General features: G+C 51.1%; 4 protein-coding genes and 3 non-coding genes across 7 annotated transcripts; 3 read left to right on the top strand and 4 right to left on the bottom strand.

Moving 5' to 3' along the window:
* Positions 1-147: 147 nt before the first annotated feature.
* On the top strand, positions 148-5285 carry BO88DRAFT_361090 (C6 transcription factor). The gene is made up of 4 exons (XM_025703866.1): positions 148-813; positions 875-956; positions 1032-1038; positions 2093-5285. Exons 1-4 carry the CDS (start codon positions 258-260, stop codon positions 5027-5029), a joined length of 3582 nt encoding a protein of 1193 aa, XP_025565431.1. The 5' UTR covers positions 148-257; the 3' UTR covers positions 5030-5285.
* Positions 5286-5478: 193 nt separating this feature from the next.
* BO88DRAFT_t74 lies at positions 5479-5550 on the bottom strand. Its single transcript has one exon. It is a non-coding gene; the product is annotated as a tRNA-Gly (tRNA).
* Positions 5551-5559: 9 nt separating this feature from the next.
* On the bottom strand, positions 5560-5630 carry BO88DRAFT_t73. The gene has a single exon. It is a non-coding gene; the product is annotated as a tRNA-Gly (tRNA).
* Positions 5631-6125: 495 nt separating this feature from the next.
* On the top strand, positions 6126-6197 carry BO88DRAFT_t64. Its single transcript has one exon. It is a non-coding gene; the product is annotated as a tRNA-Gly (tRNA).
* Positions 6198-8823: 2626 nt separating this feature from the next.
* Positions 8824-10454, bottom strand: BO88DRAFT_402990 (putative vacuolar sorting receptor (Mrl1)). The gene is made up of 3 exons (XM_025706246.1): positions 9852-10454; positions 9506-9793; positions 8824-9458 (listed from the first exon to the last, which is right to left on the bottom strand). The coding sequence occupies exons 1-3, from the start codon at positions 10223-10225 to the stop codon at positions 9227-9229; spliced, it is 894 nt and encodes a 297-aa protein (XP_025565432.1). The 5' UTR covers positions 10226-10454; the 3' UTR covers positions 8824-9226.
* A 131-nt stretch (positions 10455-10585) lies between these two features.
* On the top strand, positions 10586-12324 carry erg24B (c-14 sterol reductase). The gene is made up of 3 exons (XM_025703867.1): positions 10586-10686; positions 10738-11042; positions 11090-12324. Exons 1-3 carry the CDS (start codon positions 10607-10609, stop codon positions 12196-12198), a joined length of 1494 nt encoding a protein of 497 aa, XP_025565433.1. The 5' UTR covers positions 10586-10606; the 3' UTR covers positions 12199-12324.
* On the bottom strand, positions 12282-13987 carry BO88DRAFT_478382 (tRNA-specific adenosine deaminase; the record flags this gene model as incomplete). The annotated part of the gene is made up of 3 exons (XM_025711993.1): positions 12282-13596; positions 13676-13721; positions 13819-13987. 3 exons carry the CDS (start codon positions 13985-13987, stop codon positions 12282-12284), a joined length of 1530 nt encoding a protein of 509 aa, XP_025565434.1.
* Positions 13988-14028: the final 41 nt, after the last annotated feature.

A 14028-nucleotide genomic window follows, 5' to 3' on the forward strand; every position in this document is an offset into this window, starting at 1 on the left:
AGTCTCATGGAAGGGAAAACGAACCCACCCGTCATGCCGGCGAACAGGTGGCGCTGGAGCTCAACTTGGACGACGTCACTAGCCGTCACTCATACTTGGGAGCCCCCCGGAAGGACTGGTTCACTTTTCGCATCCATGCGCTCAATCTTCTTAAATGTCTTTCACATCTTTATCCTCACATGGATCTCGTGATTCTCTTGCCCCGCCAATAACCTAACTCCCTATCGATACGCTTCATTGCTTAGACGAACATCATCATGGTTTCCACGCGACACCATCCCCGCGACTTTCCTCCCCCCGCGACTGGGAGAGCTTCGCCGCCATCAACGCCGTCTTCATCTTCTACAGGTGCCAATGGCTCCGGGAAAAAATGGGTGCATGTCCCGTCTGGTGCCATTACACTGTGGTTGATCTTCTCTGTTCCGCTAGTACTATGGGACGCCAGCTATGTGTTGCTGCGCCCTCACCTGAAGCTCGAAAGCAAGCTACATTCCCCGATCTGGACTCCGTATGCGCTGTATGGCACAATCGATTACCTCTACGGCTGGCCGGCATTCAATGCGCGCAATGAGTTTACCATTGCGCAAACAATCCTGAACCTTGTCGAGACCGCTGGATATATCTACTACCTGGTCATTGTGTACACACATGGGGTTACAGCGGGAAACACGTCTCGAGGCCAACGCAAAACCAAGAAAGGACCAATGTGGATGCTCAAAGAGTCCAAGGTTGTTACTGGTCGTCCCGGCGCGACTGCGCTTCTGGTGGCGTATAGCGCCTCGGTTATGACCCTTGCGAAGACGGCCCTATTCTGTGAGTCGCCATTATGCTGTCAGGATTAGTTTGGAATGTAACTCTAATAGATCTGCTGTAGGGCTGAATGAGGCTTTCTCTGGTTTCGCGGACGTTGATCGCAACGACCCTTGGACCTTGTTCTTCCTGTGGATCATACCCAAGTAGGTTTTGGTTCTTGTTGGTGTTGTTGTTTCATCTAACGGTCGCATTAGTGCTCTCTGGATCGTATTTCCTAGCTATGGCGTCTATGCTTTGGGTTCGGAAATTCAGGCGTCACTAGAGAGTGCCACACCGCGTCAGCGAGTTGGGCGGCCCAAATCTTCGTAGGATGGCCCCGGACCGCAGCAAGCTCGGATTAATGCTAGGTTGCATCCGGCTAGAGACGCTTGACCAGGATACGAGAGGGGAAGTCGCGTGCACCACACTAGCACGAAGTTTGAGCGCCGGCCATGGTTGAACTGATTGGGGGGAGTGAGAGTGGGAGGAATAATGGAGGACATATTCGGATGTGGACATGTCGGAAGATTTGGGTTATATATCCGTACCGTAATACTATAAGCCCTGGAGATACAAGCTTAGATAAATATGACAATCGAGGAAATTGAGTAAGGAGGCGTCTGTCAGCAAAGAAGCCAGCACTAAGCTAGTAGTTGATAGCGTAACTTTTCCCCGGGATCATTGCGGGATAACAGCAGCCAGTGATACTGCGGGCTAGGAACGCCATGCATTCGTTGGTATTTACCCAACGTCGCTGCAGGCTTCCGATACGTTCCCTCGCTGCACGATTCCATCCACCGCTATTGTGTACCTCATTCCCTTCTCGATATTATTTGTCTAGTTTTCCTGGAGATTGGTCTTGTCTAGTGGGTTCCGCAAGGGTCTGGGTGGTTGAGCCAGTTGATGGTTGTCCAATAACCGCAGCCCCATATATATTACCACCGATGACACTCCGGACTTGCACGTTCAGCTATTGAACCTTCTTCTTTACAACACCCATGTTCTGGAAACTGGGTTCCTTATTGGCGCTGTACCTTTTTTTTATGGGCATCATTATCATCACCCAGCATTCCCAACTTGACATTTCTACATCTATCTACTATAGTTGAAAAAGATATCCGGGGACGGCGAACATTTAAATTACTAAAGGGCAAATTCCCCCAGGATGACGACGGCGAGAGGTGCCAAGCCTCCAGTCAGCGCCCGTCCCAGCCAGCCTTCCCCATACCCACCGATTTCGACCACCGCCTCATCCCGCGGTTTCGTCCCGTCTTTCTCCCCAGAGCACCAGCAGGACCAGACCCTGTGGCCAACTCCCTCCGCATCCACCCCCTTCCTACCGAATGATGATCCGGGTCTTGTTCTTGGGGTACCTGCGCCCATCATGATCCCTCCGGAGTCCGACGAGTCCCCCTTGGCCTCCGGCCTGACCCTGGGCCACGACGATATCGTCCTTCCCGAAGACCTCGACAACCACAGCCGAGCCAGCTCGCGTGATCCAGGCAGCGCCATTACTGCCGGTGATCCGGGTACCTCGCACGAGTCGGGGATCGATGCCCACCGGGACGACGGCAGAGGCGACCCCGCACACAATCACGATCAACAGGGAGGCGAAAAACCAGCGTGGAGCGAAATGAAGACCAAAGCCGGCAAGGAGCGAAAGCGCCTACCCCTCGCCTGCATTGCTTGTCGAAGAAAAAAGATCCGATGCTCGGGCGAAAAGCCTGCGTGCAAGCACTGCTCGCGCTCTCGAATACCATGTGTTTACAAGGTCACTACCAGAAAGGCGGCGCCCCGGACGGACTACATGGCGATGCTGGATAAGCGCTTGAAGAGGATGGAGGACCGGGTCATCAAAACCATCCCCAAGGAAGAAACTCGGGATATGGGTGCCATTGGCCGGTCGGTGGTTCGACCGCCTCAACCCGGACAGACCAACAAGGCGCAGAAGAAGCGGACAGCGGAAGAGGCTTTTGCTGCTGAAATGGATGAGTGGGCTCGGGAGAGCCGCAATGGTCCGCAGGATACCTTTCCGATGCGCCGTGAGAGTAAACCAGGTGATGCGTCGGGCTTAATGAGTGCAGGTGCCGAATTTTTACCGTCATTGGAGATCCAGGAGCACCTGGCAGAGGTGTTCTTCGATTGCGTCTACGGGCAGTCCTACCTCCTCCTTCACAAGCCAAGCTTTATCCGAAGACTCAAGGCGAGAACCGTGCCTCCAGTGCTTATACTTGCCGTTTGCGCCGTTTCCGCTCGATTTTCGACCCATCCACAGATTAATTCCGAACCTCCTTTCCTGCGTGGCGAGAACTGGGCCAATCCAGCTGCTGCTATAGCCCTGAGTCGCCATGACGAACCTAATATCACTATCCTGACCGTTTTCTTGCTTCTGGGTCTCCACGAGTTCGGCACGTGTCATGGCGGGCGGAGTTGGTCATTCGGTGGCCAGGCACTGCGCATGGCGTATGCCCTGCAATTACATAGGGAGCTCGACCATGACCCTCTACTAATCCAGAACAATGGCAATGGATCGCAGCTTAGTTTTACGGATCGGGAGATACGAAGGCGAACCATGTGGGCGTGTTTCTTGATGGACCGTTATAATTCATCTGGGAGTCAGCGTCCGCCGATAGGAAACGAGAAATTCCTGCAAATACAGCTCCCTATTAAGGAGTCGCATTTCCAGATGGAGATTCCAGGGCCAACGGAAGACTTGGACGGCAATGTTCTCAATCCAGTTCCAGACGATGTTGGTCAGCTATCTAATGCGAAGGAGAATATGGGTGTATCAGCCTTTATCATCCGTGCAGTTGTCATATGGGGCCGCATCGTTGATTATCTCAACCTCGGAGGAAAAAGAAAAGACACGCAGCCACTGTGGTCGCAGGAGTCTGGGTACATGCGCCTCAAGCGGCAGATTGAGGAGTTTTCCGCGTCTCTCCCTAGCCATCTCTTGTTCACTTACGAAAACCTTCAGATCCATGCAGCCGACCGAATCGCCAACCAGTTCATCTTTCTGCACATTATCATCCACCAGAACATGCTCTTCTTGAATCAATTCGCCATACCTCTATCACCGGGAGGACGACCTCCGCGTGACATGCCCAAGGCATTCCTGAGCAATGCCGGCCGAGCAGCAGTGGAAGCTGCTCACCATATTTCTATCCTCATCGATCGTGCATCCGCTTATCCTCTCACTGTTCCATTCGCCGGATATTGCGCTTATTCGGCCAGTACTGTCCATATATGGGGCATATTCTCGAAGAACGCACAATTGGAGGCGCGTTCCAAGGAGAATCTGCGCCATACATACCGTTACCTCAATAAGATGAAGAAATATTGGGGAATGTTCCACTACATGGTAGAGAGTGCCAAGGACCGGTACCGCCAATTTGCGGATGCGGCCATCAAAGGCACGGTGGTTACGCAGAATGGCGGGCAGATCGCGCCCATGTTCCAGTATGGTGACTGGTTCGACAAGTATCCCCATGGGATGTCAAGGTCACATTGGGAGGAACCTGATCCTCAAAAGGCAAAGAGTGACGATGGTGTCATGAGTCAACGGCCAGACCTTCAGAGCGTCGAGGAGTTCTTCGCCAGTCTTTCTCCTACACCACAGCCGAGCGCCCCGCGTAGGCATTCGAAGAAGAGCAGCAAGGCTGACAGCGTGAGCGGGTTCGATGGACCAACTCCCCCGCAGTCAATGAATGAGATCGCCATGGACGGCGCCCCGGGCATGCTCGGGACCACCGGTACAGGATTCCCTCAGCCGGCCGTATTCAACCAGAACCGCGCGGGACAGCAGCCCTTCGCACAATCCGGTTTCGACTTTTCCATGCCCGCAGCAGATCAACTCCCGCAGCTGGATCGACAATTTGTTTACGGCTCCTTTGGCGACTTTGACCCGTCTGCATCCCTCGTCCCACCCGAGAATCCGGCGATGCCCGCTCCCGTGAACCGCCCCGAAGCTCCCCCTAACCAAGACCCCTCCACCATCTTTACCGGTCAATTAGACCCTAATGCCCCGTCCGGTGCAGGTGAATACTACCAGCCCAGCGCCTGGTTCTTGCCCTTCAACCTCGATCCCGTTGGCGCCGGTGGTGGCCTTGATCCAAATTCACAAGCCGCCGGTTCAGGTAACCCCGTCGTGGGAGGTCCCGATCTCTCTGGGTTCGGAAACATACCGATGGGGGCATTTGACTTAGGACTGGGGGTGAATCGCGGTTCACAGGCATAAGCAATTGTATTTTTGTGTCTGGGGTAAGGAGGAAATATCATTTGGTTTGGCTTTTAGTTTTCAGCGGGGTACATTCGGGCTTGGGGCGGACGGTCTGGTTTTGGAAAAGATTTGGAGTTAATGAACGACCTTGGCTATGTGGTTCATGCGATGCGACGCGACGCTTTAAGTCTGGTCTGGTCATGACATGCCTTGATGCTGTGTATTTATATTATGGTTATATATCCAACAGAGAATAAATATACCTCAATCTAAGAATCCCATCCAGATTCGCTTATAAGTCGATGTATCTTAATTACAGTAAGCCAGATTGTGGTTGGACACAAGTCATGAAACCACCACGAACATATTCAATGAAACCCACCAACCACGCCATCTAAGCAAAAAGAACAAAAACAGTAAATCAAAAGAACAAAATACATAGGTACAGAGAGGGAAACAACAAAAAATGCATTGTCGGGGAGTCGAACCCCGGCCACTCGCTTGGAAGGCGAGTATCATAACCGTTAGACTAACAATGCTTGGAAGAATGCATCATCCGTGAATCGAACACGGGCCTCATCGATGGCAACGATGAATTCTACCACTAGACCAATGATGCTTCCTTGGAGAAAGTTGCCATTTATTTGTCTTATACCCCACTATGCAATACCAGTGAAGTAGGATGCGGGATTTGCATGAGGTGGGGTGAATTGAAGTTTAAAATGCATGTGTCGGATCAAATTATATCTTATTTTGCATTTATTTAGAGTAATTTGAAGTTAGTTTATGGTCAATGAGAATAGTAACTAGTTAATATGACAGTATGTATTCAGTCAATTAAAATTGCTAGCTAATCACACGTTTACATTTACTGTCTAAGATGTAACTATTATATGGTCGCCTTGACTACTTTGGTCGATCTACATACAAGTACGTTGAGCCGTACACGCTCTATCATCCGATAAGTCATTTCCATGTTTCAATCATACATAATCCCATCAGCGTCAACCTACGAAAGTATACTCAGTTCGTTAGCTCAAGCATCATACAGTGAATCTCATGCTAAGGCACTGCGGATTGTGAATTGTTGTAGGGACCATATTTCAACTAGCAAGCATTGTTAGTCTAACGGTTATGATACTCGCCTTCCAAGCGAGTGGCCGGGGTTCGACTCCCCGACAATGCATTTTTTCTTTTTCTGGATCCTCCTCTTGGAGGATAAATGCAGGAAATCTATAAAATGCTACAGAGTAGTCGAAACATCTTTCCGCACTTGCCAACCTGATGTGCATTTCCGAATCCTGTGCTTTTGTTTTCTACTCAAAATAGGACCATCACATTAGTAGTGTGGTACTAATCGATTTTGAATTTGGTACTGCGTCCCTTTTATAATTAGGGATGGTAGCCTTGGATATATATATATGCACTACGGAGGCCTTGTTCCACCATAGGTTATCTAAGACCAGATGAACCTCACAGTGTAAAGCTTGGAACGTATAGCCCGCGAAGAGACAAATACCGTGACAGAGGGCGAAGAGGACATCTCAGTGCTAACTGGATTTCGGAGAAGAGTGGCCACGCACTAACTCATAGGTACAGAAAAAGGATTGTTGACCGAGTAAGTCAATTCACATTAATTTGTTCGTACGGTACATGCAATTTGGGCCAATGTATAAAAGCATTTTTGAACTCACTGGCAGTCCGCAAGTCTGCATAAACCTCACAAAATTTGCATAAACCGACCCCTCAAACCAAATATCACCGGCGAATTTGAGGAACTCAAGACAGCCCTACCATAATATGACGTGGCTTATGCTCAGGATTCCCTGTCATAGGTCTGTTCTCCTGTATAAGCGTCACACTCAGAATGTATCCTATCTTTCTGGTCCTCCTTCCCCTCCAGTCCTTGGTCTTTTGATCAAATTGGACCGCAATTTTGTAGTCCTTTTCACTGAAAACCACAGCCCAGTCACTGCCAACTCCATTGCCCACAATTGCCCCATATTGGACAGAGCCCACATTAGGATCCAGTCTGGCCGCTTCCACTGTAGCAGCCCGAAAAGCATCCATCCTGCCTTGGGCGTGCCCTTCAGGGCTTAAATCCACACCTTAAGAGAGGTAAATCTCAATATAAAGCACCATGACATTGAGCATAAAACTCACCCTTATGGTAGAAGGCCTGGGTATAAGGTGTTTCATATCGCACTTCAGACATGATGTTCACTCAGAATGACAATCAGTGAAGTTGGGTTATATAATGTGTGAGCTAGTTCTTGACAGGAAAAATGCAGCGCAGGGTCATATGGGAAGGGCCTTTTTATAAGTTGGGGTGCCCCCATGAACCTTTGATCATATACGACGTATATAGGTCTAGACTTCATCTATAAGTACTATGAGAATATCTCAACCTATCATAGGCCCATTCCTTCCCGTACACGGTCAGATAACTGTCTTCTTGTCCGTCTCTTTCCCAGTGGACACGAGCCATACTCCACGATACTACTGGGACCCGGAAACACATCATGTGGCTATCGCTGGAGGTTGATTGGCAGATAAACTATTCTGAAACTCCGCATACTGTACGAGCCCAGCCTTTGGTTACATAATTGTTTTCAAAAGATAAAATGAAGTATAGAGATGCGTAGCCGTCAGTGGGTTCCTTCACCAAGGACTCCATACTGGGGGTGATATTGTGGCGGTTTGATCCCCACTGGATCGGCCCTCAGCAGACACGATATCTACTGAGTTTGTCCATGATCACAAGACAGGATTAGTGGAGTCTCATTAGTATAAGGATAGAGCACCTCACATGACTACTCGTAATGGTACTACTCCAGTGAATTTCAAAGCGATGCACCTTCGAAGCCGCTGGGCTTAGAATTCTAGTCTCTTATCTGATGACCGAGCAGTTAGCTCAATTGCAGTAACTGGAGAATGGAACTCCCAAGTGCTCTACTAGGAGCCGGTTCTGACAACGAGATTTGTCTGGACTGTAACCTCTGCCAACTTCAAGGATGTGACAACTTATTATCATCTATATGTCGAATGTCCTTCGTATTTTGGCTATTGCCACCCCCGCACAAACATTGAGCTAGAAAGTTAAGCTCAGATGGGTTTTTGCATAGGTCTCCACTTATATTTGAGATTAAGTTGTAGTGATACGAGTTGCATTCTTATAGATCTACAATACTGCCCTTGGTTTGGGCGGGCGGGTAAATTACCCGCTTATCCATGCGTTGAAACTGTATGATAACAGTAAGATATATTGACAACTTTGGTTCAATTAGATAATAAGTGGGTTCTAAGGTTTCAACAACTATTCATTCACCTTGGAAAAGCATGTAGTTTAGTTCGCTCAATGGCGGCCATGTCCCGCCGACGATATGCTTCTCGTCAACTGGTGGGATGAGAGTAGTACCAGCCAACCGTCATTGTAACATATGATTCAAGACAATATTGTTGGTAGAATGCAAAACATATTCTCATGCTCCTCATAGTAGTGATAATCAAAGACGCTATAAAACAAAGCCAGCTTAATCAATCGATAAATCAACCCATGCATGCTTGCACCATCCATATGATAATCGGCCATTGTACAACAAATACAACCAATGCTGGCAGCAATACATCATAGAGTTGCGCTATAAATCCCAGAAACAAACAAAACTAGCTAACAAACAGATCTTTTTAATCCTCCCATTCCTCATCTAACTGATCTATCAGTCGATTTTCGGCATCCACGTCACTGCCTCGACGGCCGAAACTGCCGCGGTGGTTGACGCTGTTACCGCGGGTGTGGCCATGGCCGAGAGTCGGGGAGCGTTTTAGGCGGAGGAGGCGGGCTAGGGAGGAGAAGAGGATGATGATCATGTCCTGTTTTAGAGGGGAAGAGAGAGGAGATGAGGTCAGCCTAGGATTCTGTATAATGAATGTATTCTTGGAGAATAGCAAATGAGACAGTTGTATGTGTTCAGATAGATGTGTGAAGCAAGGAAAGATTTCTAGAATCAATCAATCGAGCTATTGACACGCTTCCAGCTTGCTCTATAGGACGTCTTTGCTAGGCCTGCACGAGCAATGACTGTGTACACCGTGTTCAACACGGGCTAGATGTCCAAACGAGTGACGTCAAAGACAAGCAAAAAGACAAGCGTAAGGAAAGACGAATGGCAAGCACGCCTGATGTAATTGAGCTCCAGACCAGCCAAAGCAGATTCAATCCATCCTCGAAACAGGTAACCTTGCATTGCCAAACTCCTTGTACGAGGCCTGCTCGTGCCGCCGGGACCGTCGGAACGGAATTAACGCCAGTATACTTACTTTGATAAAGTCGAGCATTCCCGCCCAAAGACTGTAGTTCGGGCACTGTCTCCAACCGCGCTGGTGCATGACAGTTCGTTGGTATGCGCAACCACCGACCAGGTACGCTGCCACGGCAATCAAGGCACTATGCTTATCAGTTATTAGTCCTAACTTAGGGTGTTTTCAACTTACATTACGCCGAAAACGCCGGCTGGCGAAAGACCCGGGTTATCCGGTGTGGGCGCGGTCGCGCCACAAGCGGCAGAGCTTCGAACCTCGAAGAAATATGTGCACTGGTCCATGGTACCGACAAATGAGACCGTCGCCTGGGAGGCAGGGGTGTCGCGCTCACAAAGGAACGACATGATGGTGGATTTGGTGCGGGCGGCATTCCCGATGTAGTCGCCGGCACAAGGAGAGCCATTGGTATAGTTCATGACCAGCTTTCGGCCGCGGAAGAAGGGATCTGATGCTTGTTGACTGCACCGCGTCAGTTAGTGATCATGGCAAGTGGTATAGAAGAATAGTGTCACCGTACCCAATGGAGTAAACTTTACCCTCCCTCTCGTAGTAGGCGCTAACATTCCTCCACCTTGCGCGGTCCACTCCCACCACATCCTTGATATCTTCGACCACGGGCGCACAGATATTTAACGTAAAGTTGGCATTGTAATCGTGTCCTCTGGCGTGCCAACTCTCATCTCGGGCGCCTTTGCGAGGTTTGTCCCCGTCTACTGGGGGCGGAGATAAGGAGATGGTGTTGAGATCGTAGAATAGGCCGGTGGTGGGAGAGCGAACGACGCAGGGAGAGAGGGCATCCTTCGGAGTAGAAGAATCGGAGGCAGCCTGAGAGACAAGCGGAGCAGCCAGGAGGAAGAGGAACCTCAGCAACGAGGATGTGGGTGGCTTCATGGTGGGAAGATGATCTCCGGTGGAGGCAGCCGGGACGGTCGGCGATAACGGTTCTAAGCCGAGGAAGGGAACGAGGATGGATCAGCAAGCTGGGGGTAGTGACTGATCGGTAAGCTTGAGAAGATCGAAGGAGAGCAAAGCAAAGGAGAGACCAGAGGTAAAGAAAAGAAGAAGGAGAGAGAGAAAAGAGGGGAAGGACAAGAAGGAGCAGCAGATGAAGCAGGCGTCGTAATGCGCGGAGATGAAACGTCGCATTTCTTGCGGAGATTCCATCGAGAGCTTCTCACCGCCCGCATCGTCGGCTCCGCTTCTGCCAAAAGTCCCGCGGCTTCTTCTCCAGTTTCTCCTTAATCCCCATATCAAGATCCAGTATAGCCCGTCATGGCTCCCAAGAAGGACTCCAAGACCAAGGTCCGGGTTCAGCCCGTTCCAGAGAAACGTGGCTATGAATTTGGAGGACCGTAGGTGTTCAATGCTCTGTTACAATTGGCAATTGGATACTGACCCCACAGTCTCGGTGCGTTTGGGATCGTATTTGGTCTGCCCGTGCTGGTCTACAGCTTCACTTTCCTGTGTAACGATGTCTCCGGCTGCCCAGCTCCTTCGCTACTACACCCGTCTACCGTGACGCTCGACCAATTGAAGGCGGAGGTTGGTTGGCCCAAGGGAGGTTTTGCGGATTTCTATGACACCAGCGTGACACTTTGGGTGCTCGGCTACTATCTGCTTAGCTTGGCCATGTACGTGTTTCTGCCTGGCCAGGAGGTCGAGGGCACCGAATTGGCATGTGGAGGAAGATTGCCCTACAAGTTCAACGGTTGGTTTCTTCAATTGACTCGTATCTGCCTCTCTAACGCCTCGCAGCTTTTCTGTCGGCCGTCCTGATCCTCTCCGGCTGTGCGACGGGCACCTACGTCTATGGCGCGGACTTTGCTGTCTGGACCTTCCTCTGGGACAATTACCTGCAGGTTATCACCGCCAACCTGGTAATTTGCACTGTCATCTCCATCTTCGTCTATGCGAAGAGCTTCACCGTTCCGGCCCCCGGACAGCCCAACCCCGAGCTCCGCCAGCTAGCTCCGGGTGGTCACACTGGCAACGCGTTGTATGATTTCTTCATTGGCAGAGAGCTGAACCCCCGGGTGCGCCTGCCGATTCCATTTGTCAGCGAAGCTTCGCGCACGATCGATATCAAGTCGTGGCTCGAAATGCGTCCCGGCTTGCTGGGGTGGATCATCCTGAACCTGTCGAACATTGCCCGCCAGTACCGCACCTACGGCTACATCACGGACTCGATCGTCATCTCGACTGCTTTCCAGGCGTTCTATGTCCTGGACGGCCTGTACATGGAGCCTGCCCTGCTGACTACTATGGACATCATCATGGACGGCTTCGGGTTCATGCTCTCGTTTGGTGACCTCGTCTGGGTGCCGTTTATCTACAACTTCCAGACTCGCTACCTGGCCGTCTTCCCGTATGAGCTGGGTTTCAATGGCATCTTGCTCGTCTTGGCCGTCACTGCCGTGGGATACTCGATCTTCCGGGGCGCCAACAACCAGAAGAACCGGTTCCGCACAAACCCGAACGACCCCCGCGTCAAGCACCTCAAGTACATTCAAACGGCCAGCGGCTCCAAGCTGATCACGTCCGGCTGGTGGGGAAGCGCCCGCCACATCAACTACCTGGGCGACTGGGTCATGTCGTGGTCGTACTGCCTGCCTACAGGCATTGCCGGCTACGCCATCGTCCACAGCATCAACCCGGCCACCGGGGACCTGCAGAAGCAGGCCGTGCAGACCCCCGAGAGCCGGGGCTGGGGAATGATCTTCACGTACTTCTTCCTGGTGTACTTCGGCACGCTGCTGATCCACCGTGAGCAGCGCGACGAGGAGAAGTGCAAGCGCAAGTACGGAGCCGACTGGGACCGGTATACGTCGTTGGTCCGGAGCCGGATCATTCCTGGCATTTACTGAATTTAATGGGTATAGACCGAACAAAAGTTCTTAATGTATGATACTATTCGTCTGAACGACTCACATATCGGACATGACATGTATTAGCTAGACTGGACATCTTTATTCTTTTTAATGTCATCACGCTTTCTCTTCTTCCCTTTCTGATCCACCAACACTTCCAATCCCCATTCTTCATCCCCATCATTCGGCACCCACGGCACCAGCACCATCTTCGCCTCCAGCATAGCCCGTTCCCGTGCCTTTCCCACAGACGTCTCCAACGCAGCCCTCTTGAACTCCTTATACGACGCTGCCCTAACCACCTGCCTTCCATCTCCGCCCTCAGAACCATCACCATCCAACACCCCCCTCAACGCCCCCCACATCTTCGCCCTCGACAGCGCCGACGCGCCCTTCCCCACCGGCACAGACGCCTTATACCCCTGCTTCATCCCCCCAATGATAGTCTCATACAACCCAGTCCACGAACCACTCAGTTTCGGCAACTGCTTGGCCCCATTCTCCGCTGCATAGCGATCCACCCCACCACCACTACCACTGTTACTCCCCCCAAGCACCGGCGCAGCCGTCCAAACAGCCGAGATATTTCCAGGCTTACACTTCATCCCAGCCTCCTTACTCTTCGGTTTCCCAAAAGCCCACAACTCCTCCACCACCTCCATATCAACAGACAGAACCCGGAACGGATAATACCCATATCCATACCCACACCCTTCCCCCTCTTGAAACCTAGATACCAAAGGCCCCATCCTCCCCTCCACCCCCCACGCCCTCACACACCCCGTCTCACTCACCTCCTCACGGGGCATCACCACTCCCGCCAGATACGCATTCTCCGTAACAGCCACCAGTAGACTCATCCCCCTCGACAAGAGAGACGACACCTGTCGCAGGGCAAGTTTGTCCGAGCAGGACTTGCTTTTCGTGGATGGGGCGTCTGCGCGCGCGGGCTTGCGGCGGACAATGCCTAGCTGGGAGAAGTTGGCCCGGCCGGAGAGGAGGCCTGCTTCTTCTTCTGAGGGGGTGATTCCCCATGGTGTCGGGTCGTCTTGCGCTGCCATGGTGAGTTCCATGCTTGCGTCGCCGCAGGGGGCGGTCGTGCAGTAGAGGTAGATTTTTAGGGAGGGGTGGAGTTCGAAGGGGGTTTCGTTGTTGTTGGTGTCCTTGTTTGGGGATTGTTGGCGGCGGCGGATGAAGGGGGAGGGTTTGGGTGTAGTTGGTGAGGATGATGATGAAGATTGTTGATGTTCATGCTCATGGTCTATCAATGCGCGAATCTCACTCAACAGCCAGTAATTGAATGCGCGGAGGGCCAGGATCTCGGCGTGCCAGTCGTGGAGGACGAGGCCGGTGCTGGATGCGAGTTGTGTGGTAGGGAGGCATTTTGCACCGGAGCTGGATGATTTAGTATTCACATGTAAATAATGTGTTTGTGGTGTAGTTATATAGGGTAAGCAGTGGTAGGTGAACATACGTAACAGCCACACAGGTCAGTTCTTCATCCGCTGTATCACCATTATCTACACCAACATGATATCGTAAGCCACTATACTACCCAAGTATAATATCTCCCCATCAATAAATTCTCAATATGTGTGAAAGAAAGGATATACAAACCCCTCACAACCACAACCCCACACATAGGAATCCACTCCCTCGTCCCATCATCCCTCAGAATAGGTTTACTGCGTGCCGGCAAAGCATCAAAGTGCGCGTGCACAACTCTTGCAATTCTCTCTGCAAGTGCATCATCTCCAGCATCTCCCTGCTTCTGTCGTTGTTCCATTATGCTATATATATATCGTTTAGTTACGCATGCTGTAGTTT

Source organism: Aspergillus vadensis (assembly GCF_003184925.1).
Source record: "Aspergillus vadensis CBS 113365 unplaced genomic scaffold BO88scaffold_5, whole genome shotgun sequence".
In the NCBI taxonomy this organism is placed as follows: Eukaryota; Fungi; Ascomycota; class Eurotiomycetes; order Eurotiales; family Aspergillaceae; genus Aspergillus; species Aspergillus vadensis.